This window comes from Protomyctophum bolini (assembly GCF_963924005.1).
Source record: "Protomyctophum bolini genome assembly, chromosome: 14".
Classification (NCBI taxonomy): domain Eukaryota; kingdom Metazoa; phylum Chordata; class Actinopteri; order Myctophiformes; family Myctophidae; genus Protomyctophum; species Protomyctophum bolini.
Window position 1 is genome coordinate 26,503,441 of NC_137875.1, and position 20,624 is coordinate 26,524,064.

Sequence of the window (20,624 nt, forward strand, 5' to 3'; positions counted from 1 at the left end):
CACCTAGCACTTCACTCTCCCTGCAGGCTACCCACTGGCCACTAGCATTGGAGACATATCACTTGTTCTCATGTTTTTGTATTGTGTAGATTTGTTTTTGTTGACCACATGTGAATTAGATATATGTTATTTAGACAGATGTTAGATTACATGGCATCCTAGTTTCTTTGAGGCACTATACACTCACTGTTCTTTTGTGTACAGCACTCTTGACTAGCTTACAGCTCAATTTGTGCAAGTTGAAAAATGTTCAACTCACGCAATTTCTGCCAAAGTGAACAGTGACACCATGTGTACACAGAAAATACACTTAAAGGACAACTTAAAAGATGAGTGTTAAAATACTTTCAATAATATCAGTCATGTAGCCTACTGTATAATCAAATGTTTACCAGAAATAACTGTGTCAAGGGTAACCCTGAGGTTAGAGGAGCCGTGAAATGCCAAACTTTGATTTGTCAATCTGCATCCTCTGCATATAGGCTATACTATTATGACAATGGGAAATTCATACGGGGAAGTGAAATAGGACAAGCATGCAAATTATTCACCAACTAACCCTAACCGATACTGAATGGGTTGACACTATACGGTCTCAGAGGCACTTGCGAGTACAGGTCATGTTCTACTTAAGAGTCCATTATAAAATCATAGGTACAATTTGCGCTCGTAGAATTAATTCATATACAATATTATGTTTCATGACCTCTTGTGTTTTGTTCATGATAGTGCATAATTGTCATGGAGGCTTTGTGGTTCTACTATATACAACTACAATAACAACTATATATTTTTTAACAATGTGTCTCGTTCATATAACAAAGTCTGCTGCCTGTCCTGAGCAGGACTCCCTTACACAGGTTAAATACACAGAAATAAAATACAGATTGCAATTATTGTAATTTGTAACTGTTCAATATTCTGTTATCCTATAGAGTCTATCGAGTTTGTACATTTATCCTCTCCCCACTTATACCAACAAGGCTTGTTACAACTTACTCACATTTGTAACAAAGGGGAGACTCAGGGAAAATTGAAAGTATAACCAAAATAACTCTAAGGATTTCTAAATGAACATAACCTCAGGATCAGTCAATATAGGTGAGTATCATTGTGTGGAAGTGTATGTGCATGAATGTTGTAATGTGAAACAGAAAGAGAAGCACATGAACCGAAGCAACCTGGAGGGGAAGGGGAGAGCCCCATTCCAACAGGTCTACGATCCCACTGATATCCCACACGTATGCCCTTATCAGCTGAGGTGGCTCCTGGTACAACACCTGGTAAGGATTAGGCCAGGACAGTAACACCAGACCAAGTGCCATTGCCATTGGATGCATGGATGGATGGATGGGTGGATGAATGGATTGATTGAATGATTGAGGTATTATGGATGGGTGGATGGATTTTGGAAAGGATTGGTCAATGATGAAGGTATAGGTAGGAAGATATGAACAGAAGTTATCTTATACCCATGCACTGCACTATACCACTATTCCACCAGGGAGCAGTGTTTCCCATTTTATGCTGCAATGCCGAAGTGATGGCACATTGTGTGTGTGTGTGTGTGTGTGTGTGTGTGTGTGTGTGTGTGTGTGTGTGTGTGTGTGTGTGTGTGTGTGTGTGTGTGTGACGTGTGTGTGTGTGTGTGTGTGTGTGTGTGTGTGTGTGTGTGTGTGTGTGTGTGTGACGTGTGTGTGTGTGTGTGTGTGTGTGTGTGTGTGTGTGTGTGTGTGTGTGACTGTGTGTGTGACTGTGTGTGTGTGTGTGACTGTGTGTGTGTGACTGTGTGTGTGTGTGTGTGTGTGTGTGTGTGTGTGTGTGTGTGTGTGTGTGTGTGTGTGTGTGTGTGTGTGTGTGTGTGTGTGTGTGTGTGTGTGTGTGTGTGTGTGCGCGCGCGCGCACACACGTGTGCGTGTTAGGTAGGTAGGTTGGTGGTAGGTATAGGATAGTTAGGTCTTATCAATAATGAATGTAGCATGTATCTCGTATCAATTACATGAGCGTCATTTGATGGCCAAGGAGTAAGGACTAATCATAACAGTGTCAGTGCTAATGGATAGATATTGTAAAAAATTCACAGTTCACAACCAAACACTATAAAGCTATAGCGCACACGCACACGCGCACACACACACACACACACACACACACACACACACACACACACACACACACACACACACACACACACACACACACACACACACACACACACACAAATGCAAGGCAGGCAGATAGTATAGAGCTGCCCATTGCAATTAGACTCCCTATCTCAGCACCATGCAAGCCTTTTCTTAGCTGATGTCCTCCTACAGACTGCTCAGTACCAGCCGGTTGGGGGGGGGGGGGGGGTCAGGTGTGCCAGTGCAGACACAAGCATCAACAAGAATTTAATTACCTCCGCTGACTCCAAGGAAACAACCATTTCGTTGATGTCGGGTGGAAACAAAAGTATGACGAAGACATTTTCAAATTGTGAAAATAGCCAATGTGACAAGTTGTGAGCTTGTAGATCTGTAGATGGAGTAGGGCACTGATTTACAAAAAAACATGAAACGTTGAAATATAGTGATACAAGCAAGGTTTCTAGCCCACAGACAGCAGAGATTTCCTTCCCACAATGGAGCAGAAAAATGTTTCTCTACACATAACACTTGGCACTGGCGTGTGCATGTGTGCATGTATCTGTGCGTGTGCGTGTCACTCTGTGCATGTGTCTGTGCGTGTGCGTGTGCGTGTGCGTGTGCGTGTGCATGTGCGTGCGCGCGCGCGTGTGTGTGTGTGTGTACGCATGTGATTGTGCCGGACTGCCTGTATGTTTTAGATGTTAAGTGCACAAGCAAGAAAGTGTTGCCCTACACGTCTCAGTTGTGCACGTGCATGCTTGCGTATGTGCATTCTTTAGAGACAGGGAGAGTCGGTGATGAGCTGCATTCGGTGAGCGTAAATGTGAGCGATGGGACGGCTGTGTGATGCAAGGAGGAGAGAGCATCCCCTCATCGTCCCCCAGGGAACGATGGAGCGACAGGATGAATGGAGGGAGATGAGGGGAAAAGATAAAGAAGATGGAGTGAAAGGATTCACGTGTTGTTGCCTGGCACTGTGACAGCTGTCCATTGAAAGCCAAGGCAGAAATCAAGAATGATGGTGACTTCTTATCTTCCACTTCTGCTTCCTGTCAAACTCTGTTATTTCACAATCAACGACAGGATCTGCTGCGTTTCAACATCTTGACAAAAGGACGTGGCAACGATGTGTCTGTTGGTGTACGGGGAACTGTAGTTTATCCCAACTCTATCAAACAACGATGTGTCTGTTAGTGTACGGGGAACTGTAGTTTATCCCAACTCTATCAAACAACGATGTGTCTGTTAGTGTACGGGGAACTGTAGTTTATCCCAACTCTATCAAACAACGATGTGTCTGTTAGTGTACGGGGAACTGTAGTTATCAAACAAAATTAAAGTGTTCATTTGAAAGTGTATAAATGGAGGATTGATTTTATAAAGTGACACTTGATAGGAACATTGTCAATTGGCATTACATGTGTGTACATTGTACAAACTGGGATTTTACTGTGTATGACTGGTCAAATTTCCAGTTAGCACTCCATTTAAAATTTACATTTTTCAAGTAATGAACCCTGAGTTATAATTTAAATGTTAAACTGGACCATTATAAGCCCATTTATACACCCTTGTGAATTAATTCACGTTTTTACACAGACATCAAGGCAACAGTGCGTGATGCATATTATAATAGTAAAATCAAAAGTGACCAGTCTACAACAACAAACCAAACCAAAGGAACACAAACATCAAAGAGAATACAAAACACCCACAAATGAAAAAGAACAAGGAAACAAAAACAAAGGAAAAAGATGCAAACACATGTCAGTGCAATCTCAAAGTGGTGCCAGGTAAAAACTCTCACATTAGTTACCCACCATAGTCAGTATCATAGTCAGCAGCACCATATGTCTAAGAGGGCAGGAATCCCAGAGAATAACAGGACAGAATCAATATTCAGTGTCTGTGATTTTCATAATGTTACTCCAAAACCTTTCACACATGCCCACCCTCCATGATCAGTGATCACCCTCCTCTACCTAAAGGCCTATTCATAGTCTGGATTTTCGGTGGTAACGTTTAGCGGTGGTGAGTAAAAACAGAGAGAAGGGCTGGAGCGGTGGCGGTGGTTTGCTCTTCACCGCGGCTCGTGACGTCATGTTGTAGTTCGGTGGTCACCCCACCACCGAAAATCCAGACTATGTATGAGCCTTAAGCATTCCAACAGTGGGGGTTCTCTTTCAGACCCGGACTGAACAGTCTACACGGGGTCCAATAGAAGTGGTGGAATGAAATTGAATTGTAGACTCATTTTAATATGCCAAATACCTGCTTGGAGATGCCTCCTGACAAACGTAGACAGAGACCTTCTTCCACACCTTCTATTGACGGAGACGATTGGTTTGAGGCTTGAGCATCCGGAGGTAATAAACCTAGCGGAAAGGTATGACAAAGGAAGAATAAACTGCCCCATTCTATATCAAGGAGGGGCTCTTTTAGGCGGTAATGTCCATTGTGCCATTTGGTAAAAAATGAAAACATAATAAAATAATCTTGGGAGACCCAAGCAACATTTATCAATAGGTCATTATAGTTTACTAAGATGCTATCTGGGCCTTTTACCATTGCACAGGAATGTTGATTCTGTCTATTTGTAATTACTTGCTAGTTAGGGATTGATACTGGGAGTGACTGAACAAGCTACGGTATAGTTCACTTTGGAAATGCGATTAATATTCAAAACTAAAGGACATTAACTTTGCCCCACAACGACAAGAACAAAGGAGTCTACATCAGCAGAAAAATGTCCTAATATAGTGGGTCAAAATTATAATTGTTTTCTATTGTTAAAATAACACAGGATTTTACAGTGTGATTTGACTGTGTTTTCAACATATTACAGTACAGATAGCTGTTCTTACCATCTGCTGACTGAGTACTGAGGCAGCCTGGTCATCATCGCTCCACTGAATCCCTGCCGGCTCTCCAAATGGTGAAAATGACCTTCCCCGCTCCAGTTAGGACCAATATATCTCAGGTTGCAACCTGAAAACTCATCCATTCAAGTATCACACCAGCTCCTTTAGCTCTTATTTCCATTTCATTAGCATTTCTGTAACTTTAATTGCAAGGCCATTTTGTACCACTCTGACTCAATAAAGGCTTGTGATCACATACGATAGCTCTCAAAACACAAAGAATGGTTACAATGACAGAATTGCCGGAAATGACACAGCTATCAGACAATCTCTATCAGACAGACAACATCACCCTGGCATGGTCTATGAAGAAAACCGATCTACAAGTGACACTGTGCAAGATTAATGACAATCGGAAAGTGAAATAAAAGAGACAGCACAAAGGGAAGAGATGGGGAGCTGAAGTTTCCACATTTAAACTATGCCGTCTGCTTGCAGAAACACGATCTCTTTACTAATTCACGAGTGGCCTTTTGAGTTGGCTCCGTCAGTAATGTGGCCGTCTGTCTTGCTGGCACGAAGCAGACTCTTTAACCTGGGAAAGTAGTCATCCTTTCCTAGAGGAGGCTGCAGGCTAACCCGTGGCTCGCATGCATGACACCTGTGAGTGTGTGTGTGAAATGTGAATGGGTGAAATTATACTTATTATATTCACATTCACACACCAATGGTTGAAGAAAAGAAAAATCAGACCGGTCTGAACTGAGTGGTACTGTACTGTACTGTACTGTACTGTACTGTACTGTACTGTACTGTACTGTACTCCCTGGCCTGTGTGTGTGTGTGTGTGTGTGTGTGTGTGTGTGTGTGTGTGTGTGTGTGTGTGTGTTTTATTGGCTGCACAATGACATTTGGTGGTCAACAAATGCTATTTCCGTGCTTGGACATGTGGACACGTACACATAGGGACATCGGGACAGACATTGCTGCATAGGAGTGGTTAGCACCACCCAAGAAAAGCGAGGCACTAACCTGCTTATTGGGAGCAATGTGTTGCTCTAACTCCTGAATCACTGCTACCCCATTTCACCTGTGATATTGGTGCCTATATTGGAATGGAAAAACAAAACCTGGCAATTTAAAGTAATTATTACTAGCCAATTTGCAGATACATTTGGCATGCACAGCTGCACACGGCTTCCCAAAGCTGCTTTAATTTCAATACAATGCTTTTCTATCCTATTTCAATAGACAGACGGTAGGAATTCTGAGAGGGGAGACAGTGAGGAGAATACGTGGCACAATAAAGGAGGATGGATGCAATCTAAAACCAGCAGTGATACATGTCTTGCATTCATTAAGCCTATAGAGCGTCGCAGTCAACGTTTTGGATTAAAAGAAAAAATTAAATCGTTGTTAAATAATGGCTTTGAAAGAAGGGAGAGGAAAAACTCTCTATCAAACTCAGTTTAGTTAAGCATTACTGGAGGTTCTTTTCAACCTGCATGATGCCCCCCTCCCCAAACATGTCCGCCCTCACTCACCACAATTTTCCATTCCCTTGGAGGTTTTAAGCAGCAAAGTGCTACCAGAGTCCAGACGATCTCTAAGGCAGACAGGGCAGCTCATGGCTAACGACTAAGTGTCAAGCTAACAAATGAGGCTGCATCCCACGCTGGCCAGCAGATAAACCACAGCAGTGGTTCTTAACTCCAATCCTGGAGACCCAGATATTGTCAGTTTTGTACCCTATGAAGTGGTTATTAATTGGTTCTCAGTTCTGGCCATGGAGGCCTAAACCACTGCTACTTTTGTATTCTACCAAATTAAGATGTTCCACTTGGTCAGAGACCAAGTGGAACATCTTAATTTGGTAGAATTACCTTTGTGACCACACACACTCCACAAATTCTGTCATTATTGTTACTTTAAAAATAATTATTGTCATTTTTGGGGGGTGGGGTGCTGAGATTCATTACCTCATTATTTCTCAAATCTTGACCTCAGCCCTGAGGGTTAGGGTTGTCAGTGTGCCTTTTATTTTATTTTGGAATATTTTGGTTGGAGGCACTCGACTATGTCTCGTGCCTCACCACGCATCTCAGCCAAGGTAACCTCACACCACTTATTGCTTTAGTAAAGAAAGCAATAATTCTGGGACAAAGCTCCACACGTTCCAAACCCTTCTCCCTTCTGGCTCCAAAACTATGGAATGCACTTCCCATTGCAATTAGAACTGCAGTCTGAAAATCCATCGTAGCCCAGAGCACTTGCCGTAGCCTTGACGACCTTGCAGGCATATGCAAAGGCTCAATTTATGTAAAAACATAGCATTTTATGTAGACATAGCACTCTATAGTGTATATGCAATTACGCATATAGTTTCATATAGATATTCCACTGTTAGGTTCTTAGCTTACGTATGATTCATGATGACTATTTTTATGTATTTGATGTATTACCATATTTTTGTTCTCACTTACTGTAAATCGCTCTGGATTAAGTGCATCTGCTATAATGCCTAAATTGTAAATTGCAAACACATCCACAGGGCTGAAGGATAAACAAATATAGTCTCAACTGATTTGTGAAATATATGAAATGATTATACAAAAATCAAGGTCATCTTATCAAGAGAAAGAAATAGTCTTTAAGAAATGGCTATGATGAATTTATCTGTTATTTTATGGAATCAAGAATTGTGATGCACTTTGTGTTTATTCACAGTTAAGTATACCACTAATGTATTCACCGCACATACTGTATGTCAGTGGGATTTACACCAGACAACAGCCACACACTGATACATGTTGGCAGTGCTAGGGAAGGTTGTTTACATCACCAGGTGCTTGGCCAGAAAAGCAGACAGACCCTTCTGTGGAGGAACAATCTAGTGTCTAAAACTGAAAATGTATTTAGCTTTCCTTCTGTGTTTTTATTATTTTAATGTGCCCATGCCAGCAACCGTACTGAGCCAAATTCCCTGCACTGTGTGCCATCGTATTTGACCGTAAGTGACTCTATGAGGCATTGTCGGTATCCCTGTACTATTTATTCCGAAGACACATTTCTTCAGCACTGCCAAGAACTGCCCGCTTCGCCTGCCATTCCTATAACGACTTCCCTGCAATCTTGTCATTGACCCAGTCCTGCTACTGTCTGCCTAAGTTATGCCAAATGCTCTCACACATTTGAATAAATGAGATGCTCTCCCATCCCTGCACAGTCATGCCTGTCCACGATTCCGCACACGCACGCGCACACACACACACACACACACACACACACACACACACACACACACACACACACACACACACACACACACACACACACACACACACACACACACACACACACACACACACACAGGCCCAATATCTTGGACTTCCTGTACTTTTTACGGTACACTGTAAAATCCTCAGGGTTCATTTAACTCTAAAGGTGATCAGAGTATCAGAGTTAGTTAAATTAATTAACTTTACTCCGCAGTTTTAGTGTGTGGTTTTAATTTTTGTTAGTAAAACACATTATATTGTGCCAAAATAAACACGTGCTTTATAAATTATAGGTTAACCTAAAATAACAGCAATATAGAAAGCAAACACATTAAATACAGCAGATCAATCAATGCTTGCAACATCTCTCTTAAGCCTCTGTGGGGATTCTTTTTTTTTCACTACCACGCATAATAATATAAGCATCGACACAAGGACTCTCACACTAAACATGAAGCTAGAGAGACAGAGAGAGAGAGAGAGAGAGAGAGAGAGAGAGAGAGAGAGCTTTGCAAAATAAATTTGGCTCCACACTAGTACACAGGCTATACCCAATTAAATTATGATTTTTTTTGCAGGTACAACCAAAATTAATTGCACAATATGATATAATAAAAAAAAGATTATTCTTAAGGAATGTCTCATCTGCTTTGGTCCAGGAAATTCTAATTATAGAAAATACTGAACCTAGTGAAGAAACACAATCTACATTATGAAGGAAAGCCAACAGCTGGTTGTATTTTCAGAGGTTCAAGTGGAGACTGCTGGATTTCTTCTGGAAAGATTTCTTCTCATACTTTAATTTAAACAAGAGCATCGTGTATGCGGCACACACACTCGCAAATGCTGTGCCTGTCAAACAAATCAGCACCAATTGCCTTTGTGCCAGACAGACAGACAGACAGACAGACAGACAGACAGACAGACTGACAGACAGACAGACAGACAGAGACAGTAAAAAGCAGAAACATGTCCTTTCTAAGGGACAAGTGAGTTTACCTCCTTGTGGACTTATACTTATACTGTACACACAACCACACATACACAACCACATGCTGTACAGTACACACGCATGTGTTGTGAGAACTGCACATCAACTGTCAAAACATGCTCACTGCAAATCAATCATGATCACACATACACATGCACACTCACACTCATTTGCGCATCCACATTTACTCACACCATTTACAGTATTTCACATACGCCTACTGTACAGAAATGCGCAGAGGACATGTTCACACAGTATATCTTTAGGGTTCTGTGCCCTCGCCCGACAGAGAGAGAGGTAATTGCAACACCGGGGGTTCAAACACTGGTCTCCCGCGTGGGAAACCATGCAAACATCTACCGCACAGCAAGAGGGAATCACGCCCATCTCTAACCGTCTGTCTGTCCTGCTGCCTCTGTCTCTCCTTTCCTCTTCCCTCTGGACAGTCTCACATTCCATACAACCTCACCTCATTCCCCTCATCTGATTTCCCTGTCCATCTACACACCTGCTATTCATTTCTCAAACATTTTCACATCAAGGATCCCAAAATTGCTGCATATTAAGATGCAGACCCCTCCATTTGAAAAAATGTGGTATAGGCGGACACCCATAAGAGACAAGCTTATTGTTAGATTACTTTTCATTTAATTTTGTCTATACTGTACAATTTACAATTTAGACACTCTTAATCAGAGCGACTTGCAGTAAGCAAGGACAACAAATACATGAACAGTAGAATATCTCTACAATGAAACTATGACTAGTTACAGTGCTACTGTACGAAATGCCCTCATCTAGATTGACAATCATTCAGTGCAGCTGCACTGATTAGTTTAGGTGAGGTGCCCCCAATGCTCTTGATGAGAGTTTTCTGCATGCTCAGTCCAAAGAAAGGAGAGACAGTGAAACACAGCAGAAACACAGTCTGTGTCTGAGATGTGATTTCCTTTAGATCTAATATGTTATCACTTTACTACTTGATGAATATTTAAGTTGTGTCACTGACCCAAAGTAAGTCACCAGAATGTGTGTTATTTATGTTTAGCCTAATCTAAATGCATACTAATGATCAGCTCCATTTGTTTGATATACTCTAACATGGTAACCATGTATATACTTCACTCTACGCTATTTCATTGTAATTTGGGGCTGATTCAGAATATTGGTGACATTATGATTTCATTACGCTGTGTACATGTATGCTTTATATTGTAGTATTGTGTTTGTGGATTAGGACTGTTTGCAGTCATGGGAGGAGTATTGTATTTGTTTTACTAGTAGGCCTATTGTAGTATCTCCTTATGTTCTCTCTCTCTCTCCCTCCTTTAGAACCACACATATGAACAGACAAAGATTATTGTGTCTTGCCAAACTAACATACTGTGCTGTTTAATTGTGCTGTGCTACCTTCAACAAAGACTGTGCCTACGACTCGAGCAACACTCCATCCATGTCTCCTTGTGAATTCTTACCAATTCCCTGTGGCAAATACTACCCTACCACCTAATACAGTCCTTACCCTCGACTCGAACAGAGATGTCTACATAGATCCATAATATGCTAAATATCTAAATGACATACCGGTAAGTTTAACCTTTGCATACGCATGTAGGGTTGTCGAGGCTAGTGCAAGTGCAACGGCAACTGCTACGGGCTAAGATGGAGTCTGAAGGGGTGGGTTTTCAGACTAATGGCGCAAGTAACCACATGCCAACCATGCACAAGAGTAGTAGCTACTTTTGGTCAAAATTGAGTGTGTAAATAAAAACAAACTCCTTTATGTGTGTTTTATCAGAATTAGACTTTAAATTTGTTTTAAAGAAAAATTGTGAAAATTGCAGTAAATAAAAACTAGAACTAAATATCAAAGCAGACAGTAACTGCATTTTGTCGTCCAATGTCTAAAGCATAGAACATGCCATGGTTCACTATGTCATGATCCAATGTAAAGAAAAGCCATGTTAGATACACTGTCCTATCTCTCAGGCTCTGTTCTGCCTGCCTTACACACAGTATGCGTTTGACCATGTACGCCTCAACGCCTGTCCCTGGAGCTTGGACTCTGAACGTTTTGCCTGGATTTGTTTGCCTGTTTTGTCTGTTTTCCCTCTTTCGACCTCTGTCTGATTCACTATTCTGTAGTGAAGGCCACGTGTTTCAATACACTCTCTCTGTATGGAATCATTCATTCATCTGCACCTTTCCCCTGACACACATCCTGACACTGAATACTTAAACTGCACGCAAGCACGCACGCACGCACACACGCGCGCACACACACACACACACACACACACACACACACACACACACACACACTGACACATAGTTGACATTATGCAGATACACACATGCACACTGAACAGAGTTAATATTATGCACACACACACACACTGGGGCTGAATATACTTAACATCATGCTGTGTTTCATGGAGGGAAGCGCTCCTCTGTTATGCTAATCAGGCCAGATATCACCAGCAATTCAAGGTTAGCCAAACAGGAGTTTGTTTGGTTGCTGGGCACGCTCCACACAGTGTTGTGGCCCTATTTTCGTCAGTGCCTTAACCCATATCCCTAAACGTCTTTGCCTTTTTTACTTATTTTAAAAACATTTCAAAATTGTTCAACTAGTCGATGCACATTGTGTTTCTGTGTGTGTGTGCGTGTGCGTGTGCGTGTGCGTGTGCGTGTGTGTGTGTGTGTGTGTGTGTGTGTAAACTAACTGGCTGAATCTAAATCTCTCCATTGTTCTCTGCTCTCAGACAAATCAGCTTAGATTGCCTTAGTGTCTTAATTCAGAGAGAGAGAGAAAAAGAGAGGAAGAGAGTGAGAGAGACAGGGAGAGGGGGGTTGAAAGAAAGAGGACCAAGAGAGGATGAATATTGAATGGAGGAGGAGAAGGGCTTACGAAGAGAAAGGGAGAGACGAGACAAAAGTGATACAGAGTGACAAAGAGGAAGATAGAGTAGGGGATGAGAGAGAGAGAAGTAGGGAGGAGAGAGATGAGGGAGGACGAGAGCGATAAGGACGCTCAGTATTTTGTGGGAGAAGGGAGCCAAGCCATGAAAGAAAAGAGTGAAAAAGGATACATTCTGTGAAAATCAACATAAATAATAACAGAAGACCGAGACAAAATGGGAGGATATAATGACAGAGCGAGAGAGAGAGAGAGAGAGAGACAGACAGACAGACAGACGCACTGAAGGTGAAACAGCCGGCAGAGATCAGAGAGAAATAGGGGACTGAATGACAGAGGGAACCTGCTGCAAAATGATCTTAATACGGTTTTGTTTCCGTCAGCGTGTCAAAGCAAAAGCCACCATAACAAAGATTATTTAGATTTTTGATTTCATGGGCTAAGAGTTAATTCAATACGGTATCAATGTTTCTGTCTCTCGTTGCCTATAAAGTATGCAGTACAGGCAGTACTCAATACAATATCAAGTACACTGTATCTCAAGTTCAAGTACACAGACTTAGATGTACATGGACAACTCATAACATAACATAACAATACAATATTATTATTGTAGTAATAAACCCGTGTTTAGAGAGGCGTGTGTGTTCGTGCATGTGTGCTGCGTGTGAGTGCGTGTGCGTGTGCGTGTGCATGTGCATGTGCGAGTGTGTGTGCGTGTGTGTGTGTGTGTGTGTGTGTGTGTGTGTGTGTGTTTGGCCTTTCAAAGGTCAAACAGTAAGTATTGCCGTCTCAGTGGCTGGAGTGTTAATGTCCTCTGATACAGAGCCTCATCACCGGTTGACTCGAGTCCCCAATGCAGGCAAGGAGCGTATTAACTCACCCGCCCATCCACATAAAAGGGGATGGGAAGAAAACGTATTTCTATGCTAATGGTGTTGACAAACGCATTGTGATTTGTTGAGCGGATCTGAATTGTGCCCTGAATTGAATTGAACTCTGAATGATCATATAATTGCATTTTCAAGCTCTGATTTATGTGCTGTGCTACGGGTGCATGCTACCACTGCTGTCGTCACCCTTGCCATAGCATTCCTGCTTGTTGGTCGTGACTGCCACTGTACTGAGGCAAAATGTGGTGTATATCAGTGTGGTGTCTATACCAGTAACTATGGTGTGGTGTCTAGAAGACAATATGTTTATCCCAGAAACCATCGTTTGTTTTTCTAGTTTTGTTACCTTATGCCCTTAATTCCTTTTCTTTTAAATTACCTTCTTTCAGTCATTTCTACATTTCCTTCCTTCCTTCCTTCCTTCCTTCCTTCCTTCCTGCATGTCTCTGTGCTGCATTAGAGGGATGACAGAGTAGTATGGGGTGCCCTCCGGGTTGTAGCTCCATCTCCTTTATCGCCTGAAATGGGTTTGTGCGCACGGCCACGCGTGCACACACACACACACACACACACACACACGCGCACAAAGAGTGGCAAGCACACACACACACACACACACACACACACACACACACACACACACACACACACACACACACACACACACACACACACACACACACACACACACACACACACACACACACACACACACACACACACACACACACACACACACACACACACACACACACACACACACACACACACACACACACACACACACAGCTTTTCTTCTGTGTGATTGTTATTTCCCTGTACCAGTGCTTGGCATTGATTCGCTTGCAAACCGTGTTCGTCGGACAGCTTGTCTTCCTGTCTACTATGTGTGTGTGTATGTACAAAGTATGTCCACTTGTTATGTACAGCATATACAGCATGTGTGTATTATCATGTCTGTATATTGTCTCTATTGTTTGTAGTTATTTGTGCCCAGTCTGCCCACAACATCAAGAACAATCCATCTATCCAGCCTACACAGACGCCAACCCAGGTGTATGGAAGTGATACAATTAAAGAACGAGGAGGAGTGCTATAGAGGGTGAGGTAGAGTCTGAAGGAGTGAGTTTTCAGACTGTGGCGGAAAAAGAGATGGGAGCTTGGGAGCCAGGAGCGATATGATACTTGGATGCCTGCATACTGTATAGGGACAGGAGGGACAGACCATAGACTTTCTAATCAAAAGCTCTATTGTCTTTGTGCAATTTGCATAAAAAACAACTTTGTATCAGTTTCTGTCGGACCAAAACAGTTTGCAAAAGATGAATTGAATCCAAACTAGGCTGTAGTGTACAGTATTACCACCCCTAGCTGTGTAACAGCCTGCAGATGTGACTTATATTCATTGGAATGCTGAATATAAGTCACCTCTACCACAGGCCATCGTCCCTATTTGGTCGAATCTAACAAGCAAGCTGGTAAAAAGAAATCCCCCCTATATGATGTGTGTGTAAAGCAAAGAGAAGTAGAACTCAGTGGCATGACTGATGTGACAATGGGGGAGGGAGACTGCAGTTATGAATATATTTCTCCCTACATAACATGTAACAGGGAAAATACTATGGTGAATTTCACTCACCCAAACATCTGCAATCCGTCCCTTGTCTACCTTCACCATGGCTCAAGCTACATCTCCTATGCACAACTCAACTGGCATGCCCAATGTTCCATGTTTAGACCAGGTGTGACCAGTATTTTTCAGGACATGGTAAGACAATCGTATAGTCGACTGACAGACTAACTTTCTGTCAGTCGACTATTGAATCGACTATTGAATCTGACACTATTGAATCTGTCCACTGCACCATGTGCCATACTGTACCAGGAGAGGTCACGCACACCATTGAGAAATGTGTGATCCATTCCAGTCATGAATGGAGCTCTTTGTGAAGAACGGCTATGTGCAGTTTCAACCTACAGTAGTGTCCCTATTTTGGGCATGTGAGGAAGAAATTATATTATGTTATTATGATTGGTTTATATGTAACCTTATTTATAGTAGCCCTACATTACGTTGTTCATCATACATTATTCATATTTGTGCCCTTTGATATACCTTTTAGATGATGTAAGAGCCAAGATGTCTTTCTAAAGCCAAAACGCTTTTAAGCTAAACCACACCAATGCAACTCATTGCGATGAGGTGTGGTTTGGGCTTTAGGCCTGATATGTACAGCTTGTCCTTGTAACATTGCAGTATAACTATGATCTGAGTCCTTGTGCTCGTGGCGATTATTTAGGTCGCGCAGAGAAGATGAGGCACGGAGACGCAAGCGTGTGACTCCAAAGCATATCCAGTAAAGCCTCAAAGTCAAACCAATGAACTGTGTGCAGAGACTGAGCACCATGCAGGCACGGACTGGCACAGGAAATCGGCCCTGGCATTTGTGGTCTTCACCGGCCCAAAGACGCTACTATTTCTTTTTGTATTACTTTTTCTTATTGTTCCTGGCCAAGTGGCCAGCCCTTCTGGCATATGCCAGAATTGCCAGACTGTCCAATCTGGGCCTGCTGAGCACTATACCACAACACCTTCATGCTAAACAGGTCTATTGGCAGGGCCGGTTCTAGGCATAGGCGAACCAAGCGGTCGCTTGAGGCCTCAACCACTGAGGGGGCCTCGTATCCCTTACATGGGCTACTGGCCACATGTGGCCCCCACCTAGCTTCTTAATTTTGATCTCAAAGTGCACCAGATTGAAGCATTTTCATGGCAAATTTACAGATTTTTCTGGACCCGGGGGGGCGCTATGGCAGGGCAGGGGGGGGGGCACATAATATTATGTTGCTTGGGGCCACTAAAGGCCTAGAACCCGCACTGTCTATTGGAGCTTTTGAGTTGTTTACAATATATTATAGTCTTGACTACATGAGCCTTGATTGAATGTAGTAGTCTAACCAATACAACATTGTTGTATTATCAGTATAACACAACGCTATTTCAAAGTTATGTTTCGTTATATAACAATGTTTGACCTTCGACAGTAGGCTATAGCATTCTACAGGTATAGCCTATTTTCCTGAGAAAAAAGGCTAACATTAGCATTACTTTGAAACCCTGTTATTAACCCTGTGATTAGACTAACAGGGCTGTACTACAATAACAGGGTTAATTTAGATATCTATGTATAATTTAGCATAAATTAATATTATGCTCATATCCCAAGATCAATAATTAATTTCACTTTCCTGTCACAATATATCATTCAACACATACACCAGCATGTGTCAGTGATGAAAAGTAATAAGTCAAATCTCAGATTGATACAAGATCCTGATTAAAATCTTGTTTTACATGTGTGACCTGACGTGCAAACAATTATGAAAGATCAAGTGTGTGGTTGTGGTTTATAATTAGAAGCCAGTGTCTCACAGCCGTGTCACTGTAGCCTTGGGCAGCCTCAGAGTGTGTCAGCATGGCCCCTGGTCACCCTCACTGTGACACAATCTGACATGGCATATTTCTGGCAGTGGTTGAAAAAATACTCAAATTCTTTACTTAAGTAAAAGTATCAATAATGCAATGTAGAAATAAGTAAATGTCCGGAATTCTAAATGGATTTGAGTAAAAGACAAGTACTGTATAATAGGTATTGTGGGCGCCTTTCTTTTGTTTTTCCTGGAAAAATGACACGATGGGAACTATGGACAACAATGAATTTCACCCACTTTTTACCTGTAAAACTGTGATGTGACATTAAAGCTGATTCGGATTATATTATGCCATCTGTTGTATCGCATAAATCTACTAAAATAGAAAAATATTTCCCCAAAGAAATAATGTCCACAACTAAAAACTTTGTCTTTCGATGGTGTTCTGTGCTGAGAATAGCCTATCAAATGTTAACCTCGCGTCACCAGGCTTTCCACCTCGGAGCAAAGCCTGGCCTGTGTTACAAAAGTGCCGGTCTGGAGCGGATGATATCGTTACGTCATGTTGTAGTATTGTTTTGTAGTCATCAGGATGATATCGTTACGTCATGTTGTAGTATTGTTTTGTAGTCATCAGGATGATATCGTTACGTCATGTTGTAGTATTGTTTTGTAGTCATCAGGCAGGAAGAATCATCCGGAACTTCCTTTTCCCTCAAACCAGAAGAATAACAATAAAAAATCGGTTTGAGGGAAGTTCCGGATGATTGTTGACTACAAAACAATACTACAACATGACGTAGCGATATCATCCGCTCCCGACCGGATCATAAACCCAAAAAGGAATGCTGCCCAGGCTAATCAAATGTACAAGCTCAGATGCGACTTGTAGATCTATTTTCACACATAGGGACACCGGGTTGAAAGTGGTATAAATCTAATTCCTGGCATGTGTACAAGTCAAATGTGCACATTAAAACACACACACACACACACACACACACACACACACACACACACACACACACACACACACACACACACACACACACACGCGCGCACACACGCACACACACACACACACACACACACACACACACACACACACACACAGAGAGAGAGAGAGAGAGAGAGTAAAAAACAGGTACTGACAGGGCAGTTTGACTGACAGCTGTGATGTCAGGAGGAGGACAGGGCGGGACATGGATGATGAATGATGAATGGATCTGTCAGCAAGCCAGAGTCCTTGTGATGGAGAGGATATCAATGATGAAAACACAAAATACATGCTTGCTCTATCATGGACAACAGAATATAAGTGTTTCTCAACCCTGCTATGTCAGACCCTGCAGTCACCCATGCAGGCTATAGTTTAGGCTACAGTGTTATTTATGACCTCTAAACTGGTGCTATCTGGAACACCGGGTGAAAATGTTAAACTATTGGGTGTTTAGTTTAAATGTCTATAGGCTGATTTCCTGTAGTTATATTTCACTGTGTATTTTATTATTTGCTAGGCTATATTGAAATTATTTCCGTGATGGGATCAAATAGGCTATATTACAGTAGCTATAGTATACCTGTATGGACTACTATAACCTGGCTATAGTATACCTGTATAGACTACTCAGAGGCATCACATCAATGAAATCAGAAGCTACATTAATCTAATCTGGTTGATTGCACCGAAAATGACATGCATCTCTGGTTAATTAATCTGAAACTAATTTGCTGCGTGTCAGCACTACGGTGGGGACTGGGAGAGCAAGCAGTCACAATTGATATGAAGATTTAGTGACGGTAGCCTATGAAATTATATGGCTCCCCTGTTCTACTCTACTCTAAAACCCTATCGTTTTCAACCCAAACAGCAAGCATAAAATGGATTCTTTCAAGTGCCTGTAGTTTCCGCCCATTATGGTTTAACATCGGCATTCCCGGGTGCTACTTTTTCCAACATAATCAAACGTGAGCCATGTTTTTCTTTCATCCTGTGAAAGTATAATCTTGTTTGCATGCAATTAGTTTGGCTTGCATGATCTCTATTAATGTCGAGCACTGATTTCCCTTGCTGAAAGGCGGATCTCTTGATCTATGATGCGTGAATAATTATCTAACAGTGTTTGGATGCTCAGTTAAAATTGACAATAGTAGCATAATAAGAGCTAGAGTGATGTGTTATTTTATTTCAATTTTTGGGACAGCAAACGCTGTCGAGGAACGGTCCCAAGCAACGAGTCTCTCTCTGCTGGGTTTATCCTCAGTGGGCACTGATGTGTTTCTTGCACAACAATTGTTGTGCAAGAAACGCGCGTGTGTGTGTGTGTGTGTGCGTGTGCGTGTGCGTGTGCGCGTGTGTGTGTGTGTGTGAGGCTTTTAGAAGCCACACACACACACACACACACACACACACCTCCCCTCCCAAGCTTCTGGTCCATCCCTGCTCTCTCCTCCTCTCTCATCACCACATCGCATTCACTCTCCTCCCATTGCTTTGCACCTGCTCCTCCTCCTCCTCCTCCTCCCCGCTGCCTGCTCAGTGTTCACAGTCAGTCACAGAATCAAAAGGCAGCATCTCATCCGCGGCAGGAGGGCTGCTCCTTTGCGGCGATCGGTCGTCCGGGTCGTCTCCATTTACCCTGCCCTTTTTGGAGGACCTTTAACTGGGATTTACTGACTTTTTACTGTCTTTCCTTCGTCTGAGAAGAGAGAGCAGGAGCACTACTTCTACTGTTGTTCTAGAGAGGGGACTAGAAGCAGTCTCCACGGGACGGGTCATTATATGGACGGGATATAGGCGCCTTATACGTGACTGACGGATGGTTTTACGCATCGGTGATAACTTTATATGGTTTGTATGTTTAGGTTTAAGCCAAGCTCAAATAGAAGAGGCATTCGGAGAAAAGTGGGTTTGGATGAGCGGACCTTTGCTTTGCGTGTGTTCGTGGGATGCGTTACGATGGAGTGAGTGAGAGGGCGCACCGTCACCACCACCGTCCCGCTCGGATGTTTCCCCCCGTAACTTCAGCCGCGTCGTCATGAAATCGGTCTTTTTCAGCCGCTTCTTCATCCTCCTGCCCTGGGTTCTCATCGTCATCATCATGATCGACATAGACACGAAGAGGACCGTTCGGTCTCCGGCCGCCGGTCGGCAGAATAAGGCGCAGCAGCAGCGGACGGCCCGGACCGGCGCCGCTCCTCCCGGGGCCAACGAGACCGCTCTCCCGGTGATCTACGCCATCACCCCGACCTACACCCGTCCCGTGCAGAAGGCGGAGCTCACCCGGCTGGCCAATGCCTTCCGACAGGTCCCCCGGTTCCACTGGATCGTGGTGGAGGACGCGACGTCGCGCACGGAGTTGGTGGCGCGCTTCTTGGCTCGGTCCGGAGTTCCGTACACGCACCTGTACGTGTTCACGCCCCGCCGGTTCAAGCGCACCGGGATGCCCCGCGCCACCGAGCAGAGGAACGCGGCTCTGAACTGGCTGAGGCAGCACCGCGGCAGAAGAGACCCGGGAGTGGTATTTTTTGCGGACGATGATAACACATACAGTCTGGAACTGTTTGAAGAGGTAGGGATGTCATTTATATGCATGTTTAACCTAGCTCTTCAACACTAATCAATGCATCATTTTTGGTAGGTCATTATATGTTGAGCTTGTTTCGTTTTGTTTGAGAATCAACCACTTTTATATACTGAAGAGCTGAACTAGCCTACTTTTGTTGCAGGCTAGCTGCTTCATGCCTGAAGGTGTGTGGGTGAGTGTGCGTGTGTGCGCGTGTGTGTGCGTGTAAGTGTGCGTGCGTGAGAGTGAGACAGAGACAGAGAAAGGGAGATATTGTGCTATTTGTGTATGGCTGAGAAATATAGGATATAGGAGAGAGAGGGGGGAGAGGAGTGAGAAAGGAGAGTGAGAGTGAGAGAGAGAGAGAGAGAGAGAGAGAGAGAGAGAGAGAGAGAGAGAGAGAATGGGAGATATTGTGTATGGCTGAGAGACATAGGATAGCAGAGAGTGGAAGAGAGAAAACAGAGATTTGTTTGTGCAGAATAATAGAGATGAGCGAGTGAAGAGAGATGGAGAGAAAGTGTGTGAATGAAAAGATACAAAGAAGAGCAGTG

At 43.0% G+C, this 20,624-nt stretch overlaps 1 protein-coding gene across 1 annotated transcript in view; it reads left to right on the forward strand.

Moving 5' to 3' along the window:
* Positions 1 to 19,227: 19,227 nt before the first annotated feature.
* The window catches only part of b3gat2 (beta-1,3-glucuronyltransferase 2 (glucuronosyltransferase S)), a 38,965-nt gene continuing 37,568 nt past the window's right edge, over positions 19,228 to 20,624 (forward strand). Inside the window, exon 1 of the mRNA XM_080781503.1 lies at positions 19,228 to 20,076. Coding sequence (XP_080637629.1) covers positions 19,543 to 20,076 — 534 coding nt within the window. The 5' untranslated portion in view covers positions 19,228 to 19,542. The remainder of the gene's footprint in view (positions 20,077 to 20,624) is intronic.